The sequence below is a fragment of the Prionailurus viverrinus genome, chromosome C2, assembly GCF_022837055.1.
Source record: "Prionailurus viverrinus isolate Anna chromosome C2, UM_Priviv_1.0, whole genome shotgun sequence".
Taxonomy (NCBI): domain Eukaryota; kingdom Metazoa; phylum Chordata; class Mammalia; order Carnivora; family Felidae; genus Prionailurus; species Prionailurus viverrinus.
Window position 1 is genome coordinate 26,642,751 of NC_062569.1, and position 25,180 is coordinate 26,667,930.

Sequence of the window (25,180 nt, forward strand, 5' to 3'; positions counted from 1 at the left end):
GATGACAGAGCAGGTGGTGGTTAGTTAACTCCAGGATGGTAAACTTCAACATGACAGAAATGACTATTTAACCGACCTTCACAGTTGCTAATACACTATAGCCAAGAACTCTAGAAGTGTTTTTGGTGGTGATGTTTTAGGGCTAAAGTGTGTTACATAGCAATCACAGCTAGGAAGAATATAAAATAAATGCTTTTGTCTGCACTTTAATAGTTTCATTAGAGACCTTTATCTTGACAAAAAAAATTCTAAGAAGAATTTAAAACTAGGTTCCTGGTGGGGAATGGGAGGCCCACAAGTTTTATACATACTTGTGAAATACAAAATCCTATTCAGTTACTACAAGTGTATTGATAAAGGAAGAATCTGGTATATAAATGATGAATCCTTAGTCCCTTTGTGAAAAGGAAGAGAACATAGGAACATCTCAAACAAAATGGCCAGTTCTTATCTATTTTATATATATGTATATTTATATTTATATTTATATCTCTACACACACACACACACACACACCAATAGTTTTCAGGACACTAGACATCAGGAATTGAAACATTGATCCCTGAGAGGCAGAAACAAATGAGGTAAACCCTATGTTCCAGCTCACTGCCATGGTGCAGAAAGGAGGAATTCAAGTGGAGCCCAATGCACTCCTAGAGATGAGGAGGCAGAGCTGAGAACCCAGGGAGACCAAGATGGTAAGAGTTCTCAGGACAGAATACCAGAGAGGAGAGAGCTTCAAAGAGAGAGAACTCCAGAGATCTGCAGAGGGTCCCCTTAATTATTCAGCAGAATGGTGACGATACATGCATATGAAGAAATGCCCTAAGCCTGGGGGAAGAACCATCAGAAAAGATTACAGAATAGTGCCAGTTGTTCACAGAGGGCCAGGAACAATGCTTTTTCCTGCCAGCAAGCCTAGAAAAACTCATAACTCATAGAGCATTAGGGGAGAAAACTCAGGAAGGTCTTGTCTCAGTAGTGGGGAATAATTAGCTTTAAATTAAGCACTGCTCTAGATTTGCCACCTAAATCCTAATAGCACGACCCAAAAGGATCAAACTGTTTTCATGTAACATGAATATTTATAGGAAAACAAAAGTATTCCATACCAAAAAAAGGAGACTTTCACAATATCTGGCACAAAAAGAAGCATGAAAGGCATGACCATAATCAAGAACATAATCACTCTTAAAACGAAGTGGAACTGACACAGATATTAGAATTAGCAAAGATATCAAAACAGTCATTATAACTATATTCCATATGTGAAAAAGTTAAGCAGAGATGTGCAAGATATAAGAAAAAGATTCAAATAGAATATGTAGAGATAAAAAGTTGCAATGTCTAGGATGAGCAATACACTGGATGGGATTAATAGCAAATCAGATTTGGTAAAAGAAAATGTCAATAAACTTAAAGACATGGCAATAGAAATTATCCAAAATAAAACTAAGGGAGAGAAAAGATTTTTTAAAAGTGAAAAAACATCAGAGTTTCAATACCCTCTCTCAATAATTGGTAGAAAATCAGCAGGGATACAGTGGTCTTGAGCAACCTTAGTAACTAACCTCACCTAATGGATATTAATAGAATACTCCACACAACAACAAAATTCACATTCTTTGCAATACACGTGAAACACTCACCAAGATAGTCCGTATTGTGGGCCATAAAGCAATTCTCAAAAGTTTAAGAGATTGAAGTCATGCCAAATATATTCTCTGACCAAAACAGAATTAAATTAAAAATCAATGGCAGAAAGATCTTCAAAAAAGCCTCAAGTGTTTGGAAACTAAATGAAACACTTCTAAATAATCCATGATCAAAGAAGAAATCAGAAAGGAAATTAGAAAGTATTTCGAAATGAGTGAAAATAAAATCACAATATACCAGAATTTGTGAGATTCCACTAACACAATACTTACAAGATCATCTATAGCATTGAATACTTACATTGGTAAAGAAGAAAGTTTTCAGAACAATGACTTCAAATTTCACCTCAATAAATCAGCAAAGAAAGAACTCAGGGTAAGCAGAAGAAGAAAGGAAGTAATAAAATTAAAGTGGAGCTCAATGAAATAGAAAAGAGAAAATCAGTAAAACCAAAAAGGTGTTTCTTTGAGAACGTCAATAAAATTGGGTGACTGTCAGCTTTGCTGACGGAGAGCCTGGAGCCTGCTTCAGATTCTTTGTCTCCCTCTCTCTTTGCCCTTCCCCACTCGTGCTCTGTTTCTCTCTCAAAAATAAACAAACATTAAAAAATTTTTAAGAAAATGATAAACTCACCAGGAAAAAAGAAAATACACTATTAAATCAGGAATGAGAGAGTAAACATCGTCTACACATATTAAAAGGATAGTCAGAGAATATGATAAATAATATTTTGCCTCTAAAGTAGCTTAGGTGAAATAGATTGATTTCTTGCAATTTTCACAAATTACCAGAACTCATTCAAGAAGTAATCTAAGTAGCCCTAAACCTATTAAAGCAATTGATTTGTAGTTCAAAATTTCCCATATGGAAGCCAAAATAACTTCACTGGTAAATTCAACAAAACGTTTAAGGAAGAAATAATACTAATTCTACACAAACTCTTACAGAAAATTAAAGAGGGAGACATTCTTTTCCAGCTCATTCTTTGAGGCCAGATTACCATGATAGCAAAACCAGACAAAGGCATTATGTGAAAATGAAAGTACATGCCAATATTCCTCATAAACATAGATGTAAAATTCAAAACAAAATTTTAAGTAAATCAAATCCAATAATATTAACTTGATTGTTGTAATCATTACACAAGGTATAGTGTTATTAAAATACCACACTGTAAACCTTACAATTTATGTATAATTTTTATTTGTCAAAAAAATCCAACAATAGATAAAAAGGTAATGTGTAGCTTACCCCAGCAATTCAGTTATTTGAACATATAAACATCTAATGGAGCCTTTGCCCTGTTAATAACATTATCTATCATGGTGGTTTTTGCATTCTATTTCTATTATCAAGTTTTTATGACATTAATACAGGTTAATTGATTCATTTGCGAGGATTGTTGTGAGGAGTAAATAAAGTAATAAATATAAAGCTTTAATAATGCAGTTGAGCACAAATAGAGATCAATAAATTTTTGCCTGTTAGAAATCTACTTCTTGCTTGATTAGGTTCATAGACACACTTCTTTCATGGTAAAAAGAATATTGGCTACCTACTTTCTGTCTTTCTAAGCTGGGATTTCCTGTTGTGGCTTCACCAACCTGCCACTATCCCCATGGTTGTAGACGTGGTTTTATGATCCCTTAGGCTTAGATCAGCGCTTCTTGAAGTGCTGATCTGCAGCAAGATAAGACATTAGCATCAGAATATAAATCAAGGCACTGTTTCTTCATTGAGAAAATCTTGCTACAAAAAAAAAAAAAGAAGAAGGAGTCGGCTGAACTAAACAGTATACTTAGTAATTAGATGACTTACAACATGGCGCGAGCTCCTTATTTTGTCATGGGCCAATAAACTGTAGACTGGCACTTAACCAACATCTTAGAGTATTTAATGTCTTACAAAGAGTTTGGATTCTAAAATCAGCATTTATACTTGCTCTCATGACATCCCACTATGGCGCATATTTTGAACATGTATATAATGGTCCAAGTGTGTGTGACATCAGTAAATGTGATTTTGACATATATACTTTAAGGGTCACTGCGTAATAATTAGATCTCATGCAAATTTTGTGATCATGTAGAGTGCACTAAAAATAGTTATATGTTTCTCATCTTGCATATGAAAATAGCTAGAGGATCAATCAAAGATCTTTTTGACAGAGATCTGAGATGGGCTAGCAAACATTTCTTTTCACATGATGGCCCCTGTTGAATGCCCAGTGGTTTCCCATGTAATGTGTGGAAAATGCATCTGAGAACAAGTACTGTAATTGATTAATGATGTCTGCCATGGGTGTGGGAATGAAGCATGGCAAAAATCCCATGATGTGTATTGGCCATCCTTGGCTAGGAGCTCCAAGTTAAGCCTTCTACTAAAAAGAATGACTTGAGCTATTCTATTGCAGGACATGAAAACCATGGCAGAAAAGAAGAACCAGGTCTTACTTATGAACCTGGAGATACCTCTCTTCAAGAATATTACATGGATGTGGCTTTCCTCATAGATTCTTCCCAAAGAATAGGAAATGAGGAGTTTCAGGAAGTGAAAACTTTTCTAATCTCAGTGCTTGATTACTTTCACATTGCCCCAGACCCACTGACCTCCATGTTAGGAGACAGAGTGGCAGTCCTGAGCTACTCTCCTCCAGGCTATATGCCCAACAGTGAAGAATGCCCTGTCTACCTGGAATTTGATTTGGTTACTTATAACAGTATATACCAAATGAAACATCATCTCCAAGACTCTTTTCAACAGCTCAATGGAGATGTTTTTATCGGCCATGCCCTGCAGTGGACAATTGACAATGTCTTTGTAGGAACCCCCAACCTGAGGAAAAACAAAGTTATCTTTGTTATATCTGCTGGAGAAACCAACCCCTTAGACAAGGAAGTCTTAAGAAATGTATCTCTGAGAGCCAAGTGTCAGGGCTACTCCATATTTGTGTTTTCCTTTGGCTCTGTATACAACGACAAGGAATTAGAAGAATTAGCCAGCCACCCACTGGATCATCACTTAGTCCAGCTTGGCCGAACCCACAAGCCAGATTTGAACTATATCACCAAGTTTGTCAAGCCATTTGTTCATTTAATCAGACGTAAGTCATTAAACCTTTTCTCTTCTATTGCTTTTGCAATGGATTTGATGTCTCTGTGTACAATCCACCAGTTGACACAGTAATATACTCCATACTTCAATGGAGACTGGTAGAGTCTAAGGTGTGAGTAGGGGTGAGAAAACCAGAGAAAAATATCAGGTCTTACTGACCTTGAACTCTACTGCTGCACTGTCAAAGTCTTAGCCAGAAAAATCCCCGTATAGGTAAAAAGTGTCTCTTAAACCTAATCTGTTTAATATGTACTTGGTACTATGTGCCAAATTCTTTAAATGGATTATATCATTTAATTCTCAGTTCAGCCCTCAAAGGAAAGTATTAGTATCCCCATTTTACATGTGAGCATACTAAGTAAGGTTCAGAGACATTAAATAAATTGCTCAAAAGTTCACAGTTTAATAGTTGGTGAATTCTAGACTCAGCCCCAGGCATTCTGACCCCAGAGCCATCCGTGTTCCTGTTCATTAAACTACATTTCAGCTCCTATACCCTTAAGGAAGGACACTGCTGTAATCAGTAATATCCCACTACCACCACCCTTCATCTACTCCAAGGACTTCTGTTCTATCTTTCACTATAAATTACCTTTGGCTATGACTTTAATTCTTTTCAGCCATGGGAAGGAATCTCTTCTAGAGCCTCTGTCCCAGACAGTTGGCTCAGGCATAGCCAGGCAGGAGCTTAAGGGTGTCTTTTTATAGTGACAGTGACTGCCCCAGCCTCTGTCCATGTGTTGCAATTTTAGACATGGGCATAGCAGTATACCCAAGAGCTTGTAGCATCAAGCCAATCCTGGCCTGGGTTGGTATTAGGGGTGAGGCAGAGGCCACCTTGCGTAGTTATCTGCAGCTCCTGCAAATTTACCAGGAAATGACAGAGATGCAGATTTTCTGCCACTCGCAAAGCCACAGGGCTCATGTGACCCTTCGGAATCTTGGAATTCAGGATTTATATATAGTAGCATAAAAAAAAAATGATGCCTTCTTCCAACCCCAAGGTAAATAGGGCAGACCATTTCAACAGCTCAAGGTGTCTTCTGGAGAGATCTTCCTGTTAAAGGGAAAGAAACAGATGTTAGAAGGGGTTGAGAAATATCCTTGAATCACATCACAAGCCTGTGGCATACAGAGCTTAAGAATTTTTTACTGAATCACTGCTGTATCTCATTGACTTTACCAATGAGGCATTGCAATGTCAGAGGGTGTCTACTTTGCTGAATCCCTTATAAAATTAATTCGATCTTGAAAACATCACAAGAAAAGATGAACTGACTTTGGGCGATAGAATACAGAAGGGTAAAATTTAGATTAACCAGCCACTCTTTCTCCAGGTGCCATCAACAAATATCCCCCTGCAGATCTGATAGCCAAGTGTGTTAACATCACCTCTCCCAACCCAGAGACCGTTGGCTCAGGAAACACTGTATTGTGAGTTGACAAAATCACAGTTTGGGTAATACTACAGCTGGAAACAGTCCTAATGAAAATAGCTTGACATGAATGGTGTTTGAGTTTTCAGGATGCAAGTTTGGTTGTTGGATGTAGCAGGGTGTGTGTGTGTGTGTGTGTGCGTGTGTGCGCACGCATGCGTTTGAAATACTCCTGGTTTGTGATGGCTGCACAGATCTAGGGTTCATAGCACATAGAATGTGAACCATATTAGAAAGAACCATGTTTCCATTTCTGTTGCTTTTATGAAAAAAACCAGAGGCTCTTATCAATACTTTATATAACACCACACTAACATTGAGTACTGTCAAAACAGACAACTTATAATATCAAAGGTTAGCTGTAGCAATTTTAGAGCAGAAGAAAAACACAAAAGAAAAAATTTCAAAGCAACAAAAACATTCGCCATTCAAAAAACAGAACCCATATGAAAACTGGTAGGAAGGGTTCTTTTAAGTTTGATTTTGCAAAGTACAACCCTAAGTACTCAATAAAAATTCAGTCATGAAAATAATATTGCTTTGGAGTCCTAAACCCCTGACACAACATTCTAATTTCTCTTTGGAGTATTAAAAAATTGCCCCTGAGTCATATTTCATCCATAAACTGCATTTGGACTGTTCTAATCACATGCATAAAATTGATTGCTGTTGTATGTCTGCCTGTATTTACATATAATTCTGCAAGGGGCTTGGCTAATGTGTTTTTCATCTCTTTTCTCTGTCACCTCAGCCTTATTCCTGGGGTGTATGAAATAGAGACAGGAAACAGTGAGCTGGTTGATGAATTTGGTTCCCAGGAGCAGCATTCCTTTGTATTAGGGAACAATCCTAGTAATGGTTCTGGGACCACTACTGATTTGATCCAGAAGTTATACATGCTTTTTTCAACTGGAGAACTGATGATGAATGATAAGGAAGAGGCACATGCAGAAGAAATGCCAGCTCTAGCAGATGGTAAACGACAGGATAAAAAAGGTAACCTTGGGTACAATAGAATCGAAGACCCTGAAGAAGCTTTGTTTGGATTTTCCCCTAGTGGACAATGAGCAAGGATGAGCAAGGAGAACTTACTGGGACAGGTGGAGATGACAAGATAGAGGACCCTATCATCTGGGGCTGCAGGGGGTTCCCCAAATGAGGAGGCCAACCAGATAAAACTCCAGAAAGGCAAAAAGAAAAAAAAGGAGTCAATGGTGTTGACAAAACCAGAACTAGAAGTCGATGTAAATACTTGGTGTCGGGTCAGGGAATGGAGACAGGAGGGGTGAGAACAAAGACCACATAGGTCCTTGGTAGGCAAGCAGATCCCCACATCCTTGTGCAAAGTAGGGGTGGGGAGGACCTATACAATGAGCCTCTAATGTTTGAGGGTCTGCCATCTCCCATAGCACCCTGGGCTTGCCTGCTCTGAGATGTGGGCTTCTAGCTCAGCCCCAGTCCCCGTGGTGCCTAGAATGCGCAAGGCTGTTGTGGTTCTGAGATCTCTTTGGAGGCTGAGGACAGATTCTTAGGCTATGTGAGGAAATGGTTCTGGACCTACAGCTAAAGAAAACACGGGAGATGACGAACAGGAAGCTATAGTAGGCTCTAGAGCAGCTTTTCAGCTGCTATTTTGCCGTGTACCAAAACTGTATAGGACATTACTTTAAAATAAATCTTCTTTGGTATCTGTGAAAACTGAAACTTTACATATCCTATGACCAGCAATTTTGCTCTCATGTGTATGCACAACAGAAAAATATATATTCACCAGAAGTCATGTACTAGAATGTTCATAAGAGCACTCTTTGTAGTAGCCCAACAGCAGATATGATAGATAAATTTTGGTATGATTATGCAATGAAATACCATATGGGTATGCAGTATATATGCACAATGCTATATATGTATGCGGGACAAATGGATACTTCATATATACATCTACACTATATGTATTAGATACGGGTATAATTGTAAGCATAGCTAATGTATAGATATTGAACAAAATCAGCAAAATGATGGAAAATAAGAGCGATGAGAGTAGAAGAAATACAGAAAAATATAGAAAGGGGAGAGAAAGGTAAGAAAAGAAAAATCAAATATAAATACAATGAAATATCTAGTTCCAGTCAAGATGGACTAAGCCCATACTGCCCCTCTCTCCCACTGACTACAACTGAAAACTATGGAGAAAATATAAAAACTAACCACCTGAGATCTCTGAAAGGTAACAAAAAGCAGATATATTGTGAAGGGGCATGAGTTTACCATTTTCTTTCCTGTTTTCTTTTGTGATTTTGTGCTCAGGGCAGACCCAGTCCTGGAACTGTGTGATGGCAGTGGGGCAGGAGGCTAAAACTCAGTAGAACCCCCCATATTTCTGGGCAGAAGAACTAGGAAAAAGGGCCCTCGTTTGTCAGAGTTGGTGGAAGAAATCCCCATTTCCCCCCTTTCTTCTCATGGTTTTGCTCTGAAGTGGGCACAATTCGGAGCTGAGTGAAAGGCTAGCTAGCTAAAATTAAAGAGAAACCCTGTTTTTATGGCCAGAGGAACTAGGAAGATAGGCCCTGTTGGCCAGCATGTGGGGGTAGCCCCAGAGGCAAGACAACTGGAGAAGGGGATCCTCTAATTCTAATTATGGGAGCTGCATAAGCCCTGGGCTCTCACCTGAGCTGTGTGTGAATGGAAAGACCCGGAATAGGATGGTGAAGGCTTTGGGCACTAAACTGAGGTTGGAACCACTGCCCACAGAAGGTGAGATAGCACTTGCATTGTGAACCTACCAGGTTGATTGCCCACTGACAAAAAAACAGTTAATTCTACAGAGAATTATAACAATACTTCAAGTCTATACAACATAATATTTAAAGTGTTCAGGACAAAATCCAAAATTAGGCAACATACAGTGACCAGGAGATGCAAACGATTCTGAGAGGAAAAGACAACCAATAGACAAAGCCATTAAATTAGCAGCTATGGTAACTATGCTCCATGAAGTAAAGGCAAACAACTGAAATGAACAGAAATAACATTCTCAGCAGAAACATAGAAATAATTTAAAAAAGGAACTAAAAGGACATTTTAGAAGTAAAAAATATATACAGTGTCTGAAATTTAAAAACAAGCTCACTGAATGGGCTCCAAAGCAGAAGGAAGATGACAAAGAAAGGAATAAGTAAACTTGAAGAGAGACTAATTATGTAATCTGAAAGAGAGTTTTTAAAATTAACAGAGCCTTGGAGACTTATAGAACAATATCAAAAGGCCTAATATTTGTTTCACTGGCATTCTAGAAGTAGAAAGAGATGAAAGTTAGATTTATTCAGAAAAAAGTATATTTGAGGAGATAATGGACAAAAAATTCCCAAATTAGTAAAAGATATAAAACTTTACAGATTTAAAAACCCATTCAAGACACATAATTAACTGTTGAAAACAAAACATAAGGAAAATCTTGAAGCAGCTAGAGAAAATCTACATGTTACCAAAAAAGAGAACAACTCTTCAAATGATCATAGATTTCTCATCAGAAACCATGAAGGCAGAAGACAGTGAAACATCCTTTTCTTTAATGTACTGAAGTAAAAGAACTCTGAACACAGAATTTTTTATCCAGCAAACATAGACTTCCAGAATGAAGGCAAAATAAAGATCTTCTCAAATAAAGGAAAAGTAGGAGGATTTGTTTGCTAGCAGACATGGGCTGAAGGAGAGCAGTGACGGGAGAACCAGGGAATTGGAGGTGAGGTCAAATGAGTGGGACCAGATGGCTGAGAGAACATGCTGAGGAGGAAACCCAGAGGGAGATCCATGAGGGGATTTGAAAGGGAGGCTGGTTGAGAGAAAGTGGCAGGTACCAGCTGCAGCTCACCCATGTACAGAGCCATACTGTCTACAAGGTAATTTCATATACATGTCCCATTGAGTTCCCTCCAAAACCCTGTATAAGAGACAGGAGTTAATACCCCCCATACTTGGATGGAGAAACTGAAGCTCAAAGAGGTTTAGTGACTTCCTGGGACTTGACCCTGGTCTGGCAGCTCCTGATTCAGTACCCTTTCCCAACGCTGGAGGAAGGAATGAGATCCGAAATAGAGTGAGTGTAAGAGGGGATGTCTTAGGCAGCTCAGGCTGCCAGAACAAATGCTATAGACTAGGGGGCTTAAACAACAATAATTTATTTTCTCACGGTTCTTGAGGCTGGGAAGTCCAAGATCAGGGCACCAGCCAATTTGATTCCTGATGAGAGCTCTCTTTCTGGCTGGCAGACAGCCACCTTTTCTTGCTTTGTTTTCGCATGGTGGAGAGACAGACCTGGTGTCACTTCCTCTTCAAAGGGCGATATTTTTATCAGATCACATTTCTATCCTTATGACTGCACTCACCCTTAGTCACCACCTTAAAGGCCCTGTCCCCAATACAGTCATGTAAGGTATAGGCCTTCATCAAATGAATTTGGAGGGACACAGTTCAGTCCACAGTAGGGGATATAATTAACAATGTAATCATAGGAAAGAACCCTATGAATCAGCATTGCCCAAGTTTGTGCATTATAATGACCAAGGTATTTGTTGACAATTCCATAGTCCAGCCCACATTCCACATCACTTAAATCACCTTCTCTGGGAGTGAGACAAGGCATCCATTTTTTTGAAGCTCCAAAGGCAACTGCAATGTGCATACAAGTTTGAAAAACACTGCAATAAATCTCCTTTGATTCAGTCCTGTTAGATATCTTGAGGTGAGATTCCTATTGAAAATCATAAGGTTGGTAGACTCAAAAGGATTATCAAGTGAACATTACAATACTTTCTTGTTTAGTATTCTTCATAATTTCTTTCCTCCAGAAGTTTTCTTCATTTTTCTACTTAATTATATATCCTACATCCAGAAGTTGATGATGTCTTTATTCATTTCGCTCAGAGAGTTCTAGCCAACAGCCTGATGTGGTAACATTTGGCCAGCTCTGCTTCAAGAAATCAGTCTGAGTCTCTTCAGGCAGTGTCAGTTTGACTTCTTTCTTGGGTCGTGGAAGATTAGAATCTGAAACTGGAATGACTTTAGAAATCACTGGGTCATCCTGTATCTTTTCTAGAGAGAAGAAAATGGAAGCTATAGATATCTAAAAGTGTCTTTACCAAAGAATATTCACAGTACCTAGTCCATACCATTTTGTCACAAAGATTTATACTCTACAATTATGTTTATAGAACACAAGTTCACCTTAAAGTTAATCCACGAAAGAAAGATAATAAAATATTTATTTGGGTTGTTGAAAGGTTGAAGATGATACATATGAAGGTCAGAATACACACTGTGCTTGGCACATAATCAACTAGTATTATCCCTGCATGAATGATCTAAGTCTGACAATATGTTGGACAATTAAAAATAAAAATCCACTGTGAAGAGGAATCACCCTTTATGTGCTTATCTTTGTTTTCCCAAAGAGAGTGGGCTTTTCTTTTCATGTGCCCGTTTTGTTTCTGATGTTTTAATTTTATCCATCTACTTAATGCACAGATTTTTTTTTGCTCATTATAGTGTACATTTGCAAGATTTTATTTTACTTTATTTTTAATTTATGTTTTAATTTATTTATTGTTTAATTTACATTCAAGTTCGTTAGCATATGGTGCAACAATGATTTCAGGAGTAGATTCCTTAATGCCCCCTACCCCTTACGCATTTAGTGCATCCCCCCCACAACCCCTCCAACAACTGTGTGTTCTCTATATTTAAGAGTTTCTTCTGTTTTGTCCCCCTCCCTGTTTTTATATCATTTTTGCTTCCCTTCCCTTATGTTCATCTGTTTTGTATCTTAAGTTCCTTATATATATATATATATATATATATATACACACACACACACACACACACACACACATACACACATACACACACACACACACATACACACACCACATCTTCTTTATCCATTCATCCGTCGATGGACATTTGGGCTCTTTCCATACTTTGGCTATTGTCAATAGCGCTGCTATAAACATTGGGGTGCATGTGCCCCTTTGAAACAGCACACCTGTATCCCTTGGATGAATACCTGCTAGTGCAATTGCTGGGTTGTAGGGTAGTCATTCACAAGATTTTAATGTGGATTTTAAAAAGTGTAACTGTATTCCTTTTCCCATTATGCCAATTTAGGGCTTGTTTCTTAGTCTTTATTTTTCTAATATCAATGTCCAGCAATGACCAGCAACGTCAGCATCATCTAGGAACTCATTGGGAATGCAGATCCTTGAATCCCACCATGGGCCTGTTGAATCAGAAATTCTGGAGTTGGGGCCCTCCAGATGATTCTAATGCAGGCTAGAATTTGAGAACCATTGACCTACTGTTACAGATATTGAGCCTAAATTAGTCTTCTTCAATGGGAGTCTTCTCACTAGACATTAATAGGTAATTAGGAAAAAATAATTTTCCTATAAAACGTTGATAAGTAGGTATCATTTTTGCAGGACTTCTCAGTGCCTTTAATGGGTTCATCTTCATTGTGATTCTGAGAGAGGGGCTACAGTCAAACCACTATGACCACAAAATCTTGTAACAGCATCTTTTTGGGCTAATATTTTATAGAAACCACTTTGGGAAATAGTAGTTGAAAGAGTGAATCCAGGAATCATTGAATTGGGACATGGATTTGACTCCTATTTCTGCAATTACTAGTCATGTAATCTTAGGCACATTATTCTGTCTCTCTGAGCTTCCATTTCCCTTTCTGTAAAATGGACATAATAATAGAGCATACATCATAGGCTAATGTGATCGCTATATGAATGTAAAGTGCTTCGAACTGCACTTTGTATGGAGTGAAAGCTTAACACACATTAGCTATTATTTAAGATATTGATGATGATGATGATGATAATGACAGTGATGATGACAAATCGCATTAGAGTTGATGGTCATGGTGGAAAGAATGTCAGACTGGGAATGAGGCGACCCAGATGCTAATTTTGGTTCTGTCACCAGCTAGCTTTGCGATCTCAAATGGTCACCAGATTGCCTTGGTCTTCAGCTTTCTTATTTGTGTATGAGGAGCTTGGTCAAGGCCAGTGTTTTTCATACTGGGGGCTCCTGGGGTCACACAAAGACTTCCCAGTGCATGGGTTTCTGAGAACTACTCTTAAAGGACTCTGTCTACTGAGAATGTCTCTATCTGAGGAATCATGGAGGGTCTCCTTTCCTGCCTCCCTTTACAAATACCACCCCCCCCACACACACACACACCTCACACAAGAAATGGCATATTTCTCAACCATTCTTTTTAAAGATTTTATTTTTAAGTAATCTCTTTATTTTTAAGTAAATCTCTAAGTAAATCTCTAAATCGGACTCAAACTCACAACCCCAAGATCAAGAGTCACATGTTCTTCTGACTGAGCCAGCCAGGGGCCCCTTTCTCAGCCATTCTGAATCTGATTATGTGCTTTGCCCAGATGTAAACCCTGCTAGGGAGGCATGGGATAGGGGGTGGGTGTCAAATGAGGAGTCAAAATACTGGATCTATAGGCTTCCTTGAAGCCACATAGGGCTTCATGTCTTTCCCATCTTGTATGTGTTTCTGTTAAGGAAAATGCGTGTTGCTAGAAAAGAGGTATTTGAAGTCATGTTCGGATGTTCTGAATTCAGGTATACTCTAAATGGAGGATGGTAGGAGTGATGATAAGTTTCATTTAGTAATCTGGCCTCTTCCATTTCCCAAATCTTGGCAGAAGATGCATCTCTTCTTTCATTTATTTATTTATTTATTTATTATTTTTTTAATGTCTATTTATTTTTGAGAGAGATGCGTAGAGCGTGAGCAAGGGAGGGGCAGAGAGAGAGGGAGACACAGAATCAGAAGCAGGCTCCAGGCTCCAAGCTGTCAGCACAGAGCCCGACCTGGGGCTCAAACTCACAAACTGCGATATCATGACCTGAGCTGAAGTCGGAAGCTTAATTCACTGAGCCACCCAGGGGCCCCAAAAGATGCATCGCTTCTAAGTGAGAAATCTGTGAGAACAAAGCAAAGCGTCTATACATGAAATATTGATGGAAAGCAAGCATTGTTTCATTAGGCCAAAAAAATCATAGCCTTAATCATTTACCTATGAATGGAATCATAAATAAGACATCATCACACAATGAGGTGTTGATTGGTTTTACTGTAAGGACCACTTCTGCCAATTAGGCTATCTGGGGATATGTCCCATAAAGTGAATGAGCTTCAAAAATTCTGAAGAAAACATATATAAAACAGATTATAATAAATATTATTATTTTATCAAAAAATATAGTAATAGGATACATGTCAAGTGTGCTGAATTTAACAATATTCGAATTTTCCAGCCATATTTTAGTTTCTCAAGTTAAACACCATACCCATAAATGAAGGAGTAACTGGTATTATTAATAGCCATTTGAGGGGCGCCTGGGTGGCGCAGTCGGTTAAGCGTCCGACTTCAGCCAGGTCACGATCTCGCGGTCCCGGAGTTCGAGCCCCGCGTCAGGCTCTGGGCTGATGGCTCAGAGCCTGGAGCCTGTTTCCGATTCTGTGTCTCCCTCTGTCTCTCTGCCCCTCCCCCGGTCATGCTCTGTCTCTCTCTGTCCCCAAAATAAATAAACGTTGAAAAAAAAAATTTTTTTTTAAAATAGCCATTTGATAAGTTTAGTGAAGCGTTTTGGGGTACATTTTCCAGAAGTGAGAAAACGTCATTCAGTGACTGGGTAACATTCCTTTGTAAAACCTCTTGAAAGACGATGGGGTCATTTTGGACACATAACTCAGAAACAATTCAAAGAACTATTTGCTATTGCTCTAATAAAACTCCTTCAAAACCCATCTGTGTAAACTATTTATCAGTGCTTAAATCTACAATAGTAAATATTAATAGAATTAATATTAGACGTTGCCTCACTCTGACAATAAATTGTAGTAGCAGTAAGTAAAAATGATAGGGAAAAACTATGCCTCTCAATAAGAAATGCATGTCCAATAAAATGTTTACTTTTTTTATAATAAAATTACCAAAATTTGAATATATATGCTGTTTTGATAAGTTGTGATGGTAATCCATCAGAAAAAAATGTTAACACATAGAAGCTTATAGCCATATAAAATGAAAAATGTGCATTTAAAATATATTTTTTTGCTGCAGAGGATTATTGTTAGGCAGACAATAAAAGGTTTTATTTTTTTTTTATTTTTTTTTTTATGAAATTTATTGACAAATTGGTTTCCATACAACACCCAGTGCTCATCCTAAAAGGTGCCCTCCTCAATACCCATCACCCACCCTCTCCTCCCTCCCACCCCCCATCAACCCTCAGTTTGTTCTCAGTTTTTAACAGTCTCTTATGCTTTGGCTCTCTCCCATTCTAACCTCTTTTTTTTTTTTTCCCTTCCCCTCCCCCATGGGTTCCTGTTAAGTTTCTCAGGATCCACATAAGAGTGAAACCATATGGTATCTGTCTTTCTCTGTATGGCTTATTTCACTTAGCATCACACTGTCCAGTTCCATCCACGTTGCTACAAAAGGCCATATTTCATTTTTTCTCATTGCCACGTAATATTCCATTGTGTATATAAACCATAATTTCTTTATCCATTCATCAGTTGATGGACATTTAGGCTCTTTCCATAATTTGGCTATTGTTGAGAGTGCTGCTATGAACATTGGGGTACAAGTGGCCCTATGCATCAGTGCTCCTGTATCCCTTGGATAAATTCCTAGCAGTGCTATTGCTGGGTCATAGGGTAGGTCTATTTTTAATTTTCTGAGGAACCTCCACACTGCTTTCCAGAGCGGCTGCACCAATTTGCATTCCCACCAACAGTGCAAGAGGGTTCCCGTTTCTCCACATCCTCTCCAGCATCTATAGTCTCCTGATTTGTTCATTTTGGCCACTCTGACTGGCGTGAGGTGGATACCTGAGTGTGGTTTTGATTTGTATTTCCCTGATAAGGAGCGACGCTGAACATCTTTTCATGTGCCTGTTGGCCATCCGGATGTCTTCTTTAGAGAAGTGTCTATTCATGTTTTCTGCCCATTTCTTCACTGGGTTATTTGTTTTTTGGGTGTGGAGTTTGGTGAGCTCTTTATAGATTTTGGATACTAGCCCTTTGTCCGATATGTCATTTGCGAATATCTTTTCCCATTCCGTTGGTTGCCTTTTAGTTTTGTTGGTTGTTTCCTTTGCTGTGCAGAAGCTTTTTATCTTCATAAGGTCCCAGTAATTCACTTTTGCTTTTAATTCCCTTGCCTTTGGGGATGTGTCGAGTAAGAGATTGCTACGGCTGAGGTCAGAGAGGTCTTTTCCTGCTTTCTCCTCTAAGGTTTTGATGGTTTCCTGTCTCACATTTAGGTCCTTTATCCATTTTGAGTTTATTTTTGTGAATGGTGTGAGAAAGTGGTCTAGTTTCAACCTTCTGCATGTTGCTGTCCAGTTCTCCCAGCACCATTTGTTAAAGAGGCTGTCTTTTTTCCATTGGATGTTCTTTCCTGCTTTGTCAAAGATGAGTTGGCCATACGTTTGTGGGTCTAGTTCTGGGGTTTCTATTCTATTCCATTGGTCTATGTGTCTGTTTTGGTGCCAATACCATGCTGTCTTGATGATGACAGCTTTGTAGTAGAGGCTAAAGTCTGGGATTGTGATGCCTCCTGCTTTGGTCTTCTTCTTCAAAATTCCTTTGGCTATTCGGGGCCTTTTGTGGTTCCATATGAATTTTAGGATTGCTTGTTCTAGTTTCGAGAAGAATGCTGGTGCAATTTTGATTGGGATTGCATTGAATGTGTAGATAGCTTTGGGTAGTATTGACATTTTGACAATATTTATTTTTCCAATCCATGAGCAGGGAATGTCTTTCCATTTCTTTAAGTCTTCTTCAATTTCCTTCATAAGCTTTCTATAGTTTTCAGCATACAGATCCTTTACATCTTTGGTTAGATTTATTCCTAGGTATTTTATGCTTCTTGGTGCAATTGTGAATGGGATCAGTTTCTTTATTTGTCTTTCTGTTGCTTCATTGTTAGTGTATAAGAATGCAACTGATTTCTGTACATTGATTTTGTATCCTGCAACTTTGCTGAATTCCTGTATCAGTTCTAGCAGACTTTTGGTGGAGTCTATCGGATTTTCCATGTATAATATCATGTCATCTGCAAAAAGCGAAAGCTTGACTTCATCTTTGCCAATTTTGATGCCTTTGATTTCCTTTTGTTGTCTGATTGCTGATGCTAGAACTTCCAGCACTATGTTAAACAGCAGTGGTGAGAGTGGGCATCCTTGTCGTGTTCCTGATCTCAGGGAAAAAGCTCTCAGTTTTTCCCCATTGAGGATGATGTTAGCTATGGGCTTTTCATAAATGGCTTTTATGATCTTTAGGTATGTTCCTTCTATCCCGACTTTCTCAAGGGTTTTTATTAAGAAAGGGTGCTGGATTTTGTCGAAGGCCTTTTCTGCATCGATTGACAGGATCATATGGTTCTTCTCTTTTTTTTTGTTAATGTGATGTATCACGTTGATTGATTTGCGAATGTTGAACCAGCCCTGCATCCCAGGAATGAATCCCACTTGATCATGGTGAATAATTCTTTTTATATGCCGTTGAATTCGATTTGCTAGTATCTTATTGAGAATTTTTGCATCCATATTCATCAGGGATATTGGCCTGTAGTTCTCTTTTTTTGCTGGGTCTCTGTCTGGTTTAGGAATCAAAGTAATACTGGCTTCATAGAATGAGTCTGGAAGTTTTCCTTCTCTTTCTATTTCTTGGAATAGCTTGAGAAGGATAGGTATTATCTCTGCTTGAAACGTCTGGTAGAACTCCCCTGGGAAGCCATCTGGTCCTGGACTCTTATTTGTTGGGAGATTTTTGATAACCGATTCAATTTCTTCGCTGGTTATGGGTCTGTTCAAGCTTTCTATTTCCTCCTGATTGAGTTTTGGAAGAGTGTGGGTGTTCAGGAATTTGTCCATTTCTTCCACGTTGTCCAATTTGTTGGCATATAAGTTTTCATAGTATTCCCTGATAATTGTTTGTATCTCTGAGGGATTGGTTGTAATAATTCCATTTTCACTCATGATTTTATCTATTTGGGTCATCTCCCTTTTCTTTTTGAGAAGTCTGGCTAGAGGTTTGTCAATTTTGTTTATTTTTTCAAAAAACCAACTCTTGGTTTCGTTGATCTGCTCTACAGTTTTTTTAGTTTCTATATTGTTGATTTCTGCCCTGATCTTTATTATTTCTCTTCTTCTGCTGGGCTTAGGCTGCCTTTGCTGTTCTGCTTCTAGTTCCTTTAGGTGTGATGTTAGATTTTGTATTTGGGATTTTTCTTGTTTCTTGAGATAGGCCTGGATTGCAATGTATTTTCCTCTCAGGACTGCCTTTGCTGCGTCCCAAAGCGTTTGGATTGTTGTATTTTCATTTTCGTTTGTTTCCATATATTTTTTAATTTCTTCTCTAATTGCCTGGTTGACCCACTCATTCGTTAGTAGGGTGTTCTTTAACCTCCATGCTTTTGGAGGTTTTCCAGACTTTTTTCTGTGGTTGATTTCAAGCTTCATAGCATTGTGGTCTGAAAGTAAGCATGGTATAATTTCAATTCTTGTATACTTATGAAGGGCTGTTTTGTGACCCAGTATATGATCTATCTTGGAGAATGTTCCATGTGCACTCGAGAAGAAAGTATATTCTGTTGCTTTGGGATGCAGAGTTCTAAATATATCTGTCAAGTCCATCTGATCCAATGTCTCATTCAGGGCCCTTGTTTCTTTATTGACCGTGTGTCTAGATGATCTATCCATTTCTGTAAGTGGTGTATTAAAGTCCCCTGCAATTACCACATTCTTATCTATAAGGTTGCTTATGTTTATGAGTAATTGTTTTATATATTTGGGGGCTCCGGTATTCGGCGCATAGACATTTATAATTGTTAGCTCTTCCTGATGGATAGACCCTGTAACTATTATATAATGTCCTTCTTCATCTCTTGTTACAGCCTTTAATTTAAAGTCTAGTTTGTCTGATATAAGTATGGCTACTCCAGCTTTCTTTTGGCTTCCAGTCGCATGATAAATAGTTCTCCATCCCCTCACTCTCAATCTAAAGGTGTCCTCAGGTCTAAAATGAGTCTCTTGTAGACAGCAAATAGATGGGTCTTGTTTTTTTATCCATTCTGATACCCTATGTCTTTTGGTTGGCGCATTTAATCCATTTACATTCAGTGTTATTATAGAAAGATACGGGTTTAGAGTCATTGTGATGTCTGTATGTTTTATGCTTATAGTGATGTCTCTGGGACTTTGTCTCACAGGGTCCCCCTTAGGATCTCTTGTAGGGCTGGTTTAGTGGTGACAAATTCCTTCAGTTTTTGTTTGTTTGGGAAGACCTTTATCTCTCCTTCTATTCTAAATGACAGACTTGCTGGATAAAGGATTCTTGGCTGCATATTTTTTCTGTCCAGCACCCTGAAAATCTCGTGCTAATTCTTTCTGGCCTGCCAAGTTTCAAAAGAGAGATCAGTCATGAGTCTTATAGGTCTCCCTTTATATGTGAGGGCACGTTTACCCCTTGCTGCTTTCAGAATTTTCTCTTTATCCTTGTATTTTGCCAGTTTCACTATGATATGTCATGCAGAAGATCGATTCAAGTTACGTCTGGAGGGAGTTCTCTGTGCCTCTTGGATTTCAATGCCTTTTTCCTTCCCCAGTTCAGGGAAGTTCTCAGCTATGATTTCTTCAAGTACCCCTTCAGCACCTTTCCCTCTCTCTTCCTCCTCTGGGATACCAATTATGCGTATATTATTTCTTTTTAGTGTATCACTTAGTTCTCTAATTTTCCCCTCATACTCCTGGATTTTTTTATCTCTCTTTTTCTCAGCTTCCTCTTTTTCCATCACTTTATCTTCTAGTTCACCTATTCTTTCCTCTGCCTCTTCAATCCGAGCCGTGGTGGTTTCCATTTTGTTTTGCATTTCATTTAAAGTGTTTTTCAGCTCCTCGTGACTGTTCCTTAGTCCCTTGATCTCTGTAGCAAGAGATTCTCTGCTGTCCTGTATACTGTTTTCAAGCCCAGCGATTAATTTTATGACTATTATTCTAAATTCACTTTCTGTTATATCATTTAAATCCTTTTTGATCAGCTCATTAGCTGTTGTTATTTCCTGGAGATTCTTCTGAGGGGAATTCTTCCGCTTGGTCATTTTGGATAGTCCCTGGTGTGGTGAGGACCTGCAGGGCACTTCCCCTGTGCTGTGGTGTATAACTGGGGTTGGTGGGCGGGGCCGCAGTCCGACCTGATGTCTGCCCCCAGCCCACCGCTGGGGCCACAGTCAGACTGGTGTGTGCCTTCTCTTCCCCTCTCCTAGGGGCGGGATTCACTGTGGGGTGGTGTGGCTCGTCTGGGCTACTTGCACCCTGCCAGGCTTGTGATGCTGGGGATCTGGCGTATTAGCTGGGGTGGGTAGGCAAGGTGCTCGGGGGCAGGAGGGGCAGGCTTAGATCGCTTCTCCTTAGGTGATCCACTTCAGGAGGGGCCCTGTGGCAGCGGAAGGGAGTCAGATCCGCTGCCGGAGGTTTGGCTCCGCAGAAGCGCAGTGTTGGGTGTTTGCGCAGAGCGAGCAAGTTCCCTGGCAGGAACCGGTTCCCTTTGGGATTTCAGCTGGGGGATGGGCGGGGGAAATGGCGCTGGCGAGCGCCTTTGTTCCCCACCAAACTGAGCTCTGTCGTCAGGGGGCTCAGCAGCTCTCCCTCCCTTTGTCCTCCAGCCTTCCCACTTTCCGAGCAGAGCTGTTAACTTATGACCTCCCAGACGCTAAGTCGCGCTTGTTGTGGGAACACAGTCCGTCAGGCCCCTCCGCTTTTGCCAGCCAGACTCGGGAGCTCTGCTTGGCCGGTGAGCCGCCCCTCCGCCTGGGCTCCCTCCCGCCAGTCCAGTCCGTGGAGCGCGCACCGCCTCGCCGCCCTTCCTACCCTCTTCCGTGGGCCTCTCGTCTGCGTTTGGCTCCGGCGACTCCGTTCTGCTAATCTTCTGGCGGTTTTCTGGGTTATTTAGGCAGGTGTAGATGGAATCTAAGTGATCAGCAGGACGTGCGGTGAGCCCAGCGTCCTCCTAAGCCGCCATCTTGCCGCAACTCTCGACAATAAAAGGTTTTAAAGCATATAAATATGTTACAGTTAAATGAAATTCTATGGGGGAAGTGCAATGGAAATACACGTTTAAGGAGAAAAGTAAACACTACATAATATCTGACTTTTAACTATGAACATGTTTACATGTATTTTAAATAGATAATGGTGCTATCAAATCACTGTGATATTTAGAGTCTATATGGTAAGTTAAAAGAAAAATGTGGCAGTTTTATTTTTAAATATCAGTTTTTATGATATGTCACAAATTACACATCCTTTTCTAATACCTCAAATCCTAATGAAAAAATAATTAGATGTTAACTTTAAACTATGCAAGGCAAGAGTACATGATTGTTTTCCTTTGAGGCGGGTGTGTAAGCAAGTGTGTGAAGACAAGTAGGTGGGATCATCTCTCATATCCTGCTTGGGCCAGGTTCCCCGGAGCTGAGCCCGGCGTGAGGATTGGCATGCATGTGATTTATTGAGATAGCACTCACTGACAGGAGAAGCGGAAAGGGAATAGAGGAAGCAAACAGGGAAAGAGTGGGAGACAAACAAGGGTGTCATCTCAGGCCAAGTACCGTAGAGCACTTGGTCTTTGCAGGTGCTCCGGCATGTTGAGTTAATGCTGCAGAGCATCCTGACCTGAAACAAAGAAGTTGGGCTTTCTTACTCCCTCCTGGATCATTGAATGGCCAAGGGTTGTCTTGGGAAGGGCTTTAAGCTCCAAGGCACTCATGCTGCATGTGATTAAAGCCATTCCAGTGGCTGGACAGCAGCCCTCCTAAGATGCTGGAAGCAAAAGCTCACATGGGGGTGGTCGGGAAGGAGGGGGAAAGAGGGATGGGAGGGGAAGGAATGTTGTCCTCCAAGTCAATGCTAAAAAAGATCAGAAGGATTCTGGGCAGAGTACTAGCTCTGCACATTCCTTCTAGCCCTGAATCCATGATACCAGCCACTGAATGTGCTGAGTGTGGCATTTCAGATGATGAACGCACCAGCATTTTCCTAGGAGGAAGCCTATCTATAGTTCTACTTATATGTTGCTCATTTGTATCCATTATCACATTGCCCTTTTATTTTTGAGTACCGAAAATGGCAAAACAACGTGTGCTCATTTCATATGTGGCAAAAGAAGAGTCGAGAGGAACATTTTAAACAAATCCACTGACATTAAGAGCGAATTCATATTTTTATGTTTTGCAGATGGTGAGGCCCCAAGATGATCAGAGCAGGAAAGGAAGACAGCTCCATTGGCAATGTGTGATTCCACGTGGTGCTAACTAGAAACTGTAAATCATCTGCTGGAAGGAGAATGGTGAGCGGCAGGAATTTCTCATGAAACCAATCAGCTAATGACGTGCTAAACTTGTTCTGTTTCGAATCTGAGAGGGAGACTTTTCGGAGTGAAGACATCAACGAGCAGAACTGAGAAACTAGGAATGACTTCATTTCCTCCACGAATGGGGACAACCGACCAGGAAGAGTTAACTGAAGTTTTTCTTTGACAGCTCGTGTACGGTTCGGGCAGCACTTCTGACGCTCTCTCTGCCTAAAGACTTTCATTTTCATCACGTCTGCATCTCAAGTCGGACTGCTGAGTAAAAAGCGGAGTTAGAATTTACTAGGAGTGTCTTCTCTCTCTTCATAGAACTAGAAACCCACGTCCATGCTTCCGATTTCGTGCCACCCTCATGACCTGAGCGCCCTGTAAAACCTACCTGGCAGGCTGCTACCACCGTAATCAAAGCCTGCTCTTTACCAGAACATTTAGAAAAGAATGGAATTCGTGAGAAAGAAAAAGAAAAGAATGGAACTCGTGAGAAAGAAAAAAAGTGAGATGAGGCTAATTTTGTGAGTGGTTGTTTCGTGCTGTGATCATTTGTTTTACGTTTTAGCATGCTTTGCTTTGTATGTACTTGATTTTTGCTGGGAAAAACAATTGAGAAACACATGAATATTCTATATGATCAGAGCTGTTCTTGGGAATTACAATGGAGCAAGAGACAAGTTCTAAAATAAAAGCAAGTCTGATCCGGAAGCTTGTTCTGTTCTTTTTTATTTACCTGTAGGCTAACTCAGACCCATTGGAAGAGCAGTACAGGATTAGACATATTTGGAAAATGTATATATAATGTAAAATAAGCCAGTAGTGAATTCATTTTTTAAATCTTTCAGTTTGATCAAGGCAACTAGTAATTGCCAAGTGAGTATATTTTGTATATTTTAAAAGTAACTATGCTAATAGGGTGATCCCATTGGCAATTTTGTACTTTTCCCACATAATTTTCCTTAACAGTACTCTTGTCGTTGAATAATTTTCAAACAATCCAACCAATTCTAGGCTGCCGAAAATTTTAAAGTAGCCACACATTGGTCTCTGGGAAGTTCTAAAGCAAACTCGACTCTTCGGTAAACTAAAGTTCTGCTTTTCCCTAAGAATCCTGATCTGTGCGTGTGTCTATAAACGCATGCGGGAGGAATACATCAGATCCCTCAATCTGAAAGTAACGTGGGTTCTCAAGAATGTGAAGCCAGAAGAACTCCCACTCTGCTGATGGAAGAGTAGGTGGTCCCACCTTTGAACAGCAGGTTGGCAATATCTAGTTAGGTTGCTGATGCACATATCCTCCTGCCCAGCTGTCCCATTTCTAGGTCTCTAGGCCTGTAGAACCTGTCACACATGTACACCCCAAAGCAAAAGAGAGCACTGGTTCACCAGAGCATTGTGTGTTTCAGTGAGGAGGTGAGGCCAACTGAATCGTCCTAAGGTGTGGCATATTGCTACATTACAGCTGCATTGATAAACAGTGGACAAATAACAAAGGTAATACTGAAACAAAATAAGTTGCCGAAGGACACATTATGACATCATTTATACGACCTCTTAAAACCCGAGAGGCAACAAGGCCTACTGTTTATGAATGCCCACAACTGGAGTAAGAGCATATATGACACCACCTATGGAACACCAAATTTAAGACAGTAGTGATCTTTCAGTGAGGAGGGGTAAAGCAGAGGTCCAATTGCCATTATAATGTGTTATTTCTTACACTAGGTGTTGAAAAACTGGTGTTCTTTGTATTATTTTTACAGATTTTTGAATGCCTGACACATTTCCATAATTTAAAAAGAATAAACCCAGTCGCAAAAATAAATGCAAAACTCAAATAAATCCTTATGCTACATCCAGCATCGTGCTAAGAATTCTGAGGAATTTGGGAGTGCCTGGGTGGCTCAGTTAAACGGCCGACTGTTGATTGCGGCCCAGGTCATGATCTCACGGTTCGTGGATTTGAACCCTGCGTTGGGCTCTGCACTAACAGCATGGAGCCTCCTTGAGATCCTCTCTCCCCCTCTCCCTGCCCCTCCCCTGCTTGTGCTCTCTCTCTCTCTCTCTCTAAAATAAATAAACTTAAAAAAAAGGAAAAAAGGAAAAAGAATTGTGAGGAATTTAAACGTATGTATAACTGTCCTTTCCCTTGATGAGTTTGCATTAAGTCAAGGTCGCTAGAGCTGGGTAACCTACAACAATTGGAACACAAAGCACCAGGACCAGGGAAACTTGTCTGCATCCCAATGTATAAAATTAGTTTATGTTACCACCGACTGTGCATTCACTTTTCACGTGAATTTTGTGTCTGAGTGGTCCCCTGAGGCTGAACAGCACAATTTGACGCAGGTAAGATGTAAGAGGGGTGACATAAAGTGACACTGTTTCACTGGAGGAACAATTACGCTGTAAATATAAGGAGCTTTTAAATAAGTGTATTATGTATTTTGGACAGTCCAGCCCCAAATATAATACTTGAACGTGTGCTATGGGGACAAAGAAGTAGAGA

General features: G+C 39.8%; 1 protein-coding gene across 3 annotated transcripts in view; it reads left to right on the plus strand.

The window, feature by feature from the left end:
- Positions 1-23,379, plus strand: part of COL6A5 (collagen type VI alpha 5 chain) — a 142,696-nt gene extending 119,317 nt beyond the window's left edge. For 2 of the 3 annotated variants that reach the window (XM_047876135.1, XM_047876136.1), the window contains exons 38-41: positions 4,070-4,759; positions 6,108-6,204; positions 6,958-7,202; positions 22,545-23,379. In XM_047876135.1, coding sequence (XP_047732091.1) covers positions 4,070-4,759; positions 6,108-6,204; positions 6,958-7,202; positions 22,545-22,564 — 1,052 coding nt within the window. In that variant the 3' untranslated portion in view covers positions 22,565-23,379. The remainder of the gene's footprint in view (positions 1-4,069; positions 4,760-6,107; positions 6,205-6,957; positions 7,203-22,544) is intronic. The other variant, XM_047876137.1, reaches the window with a different exon arrangement.
- Positions 23,380-25,180: the final 1,801 nt, after the last annotated feature.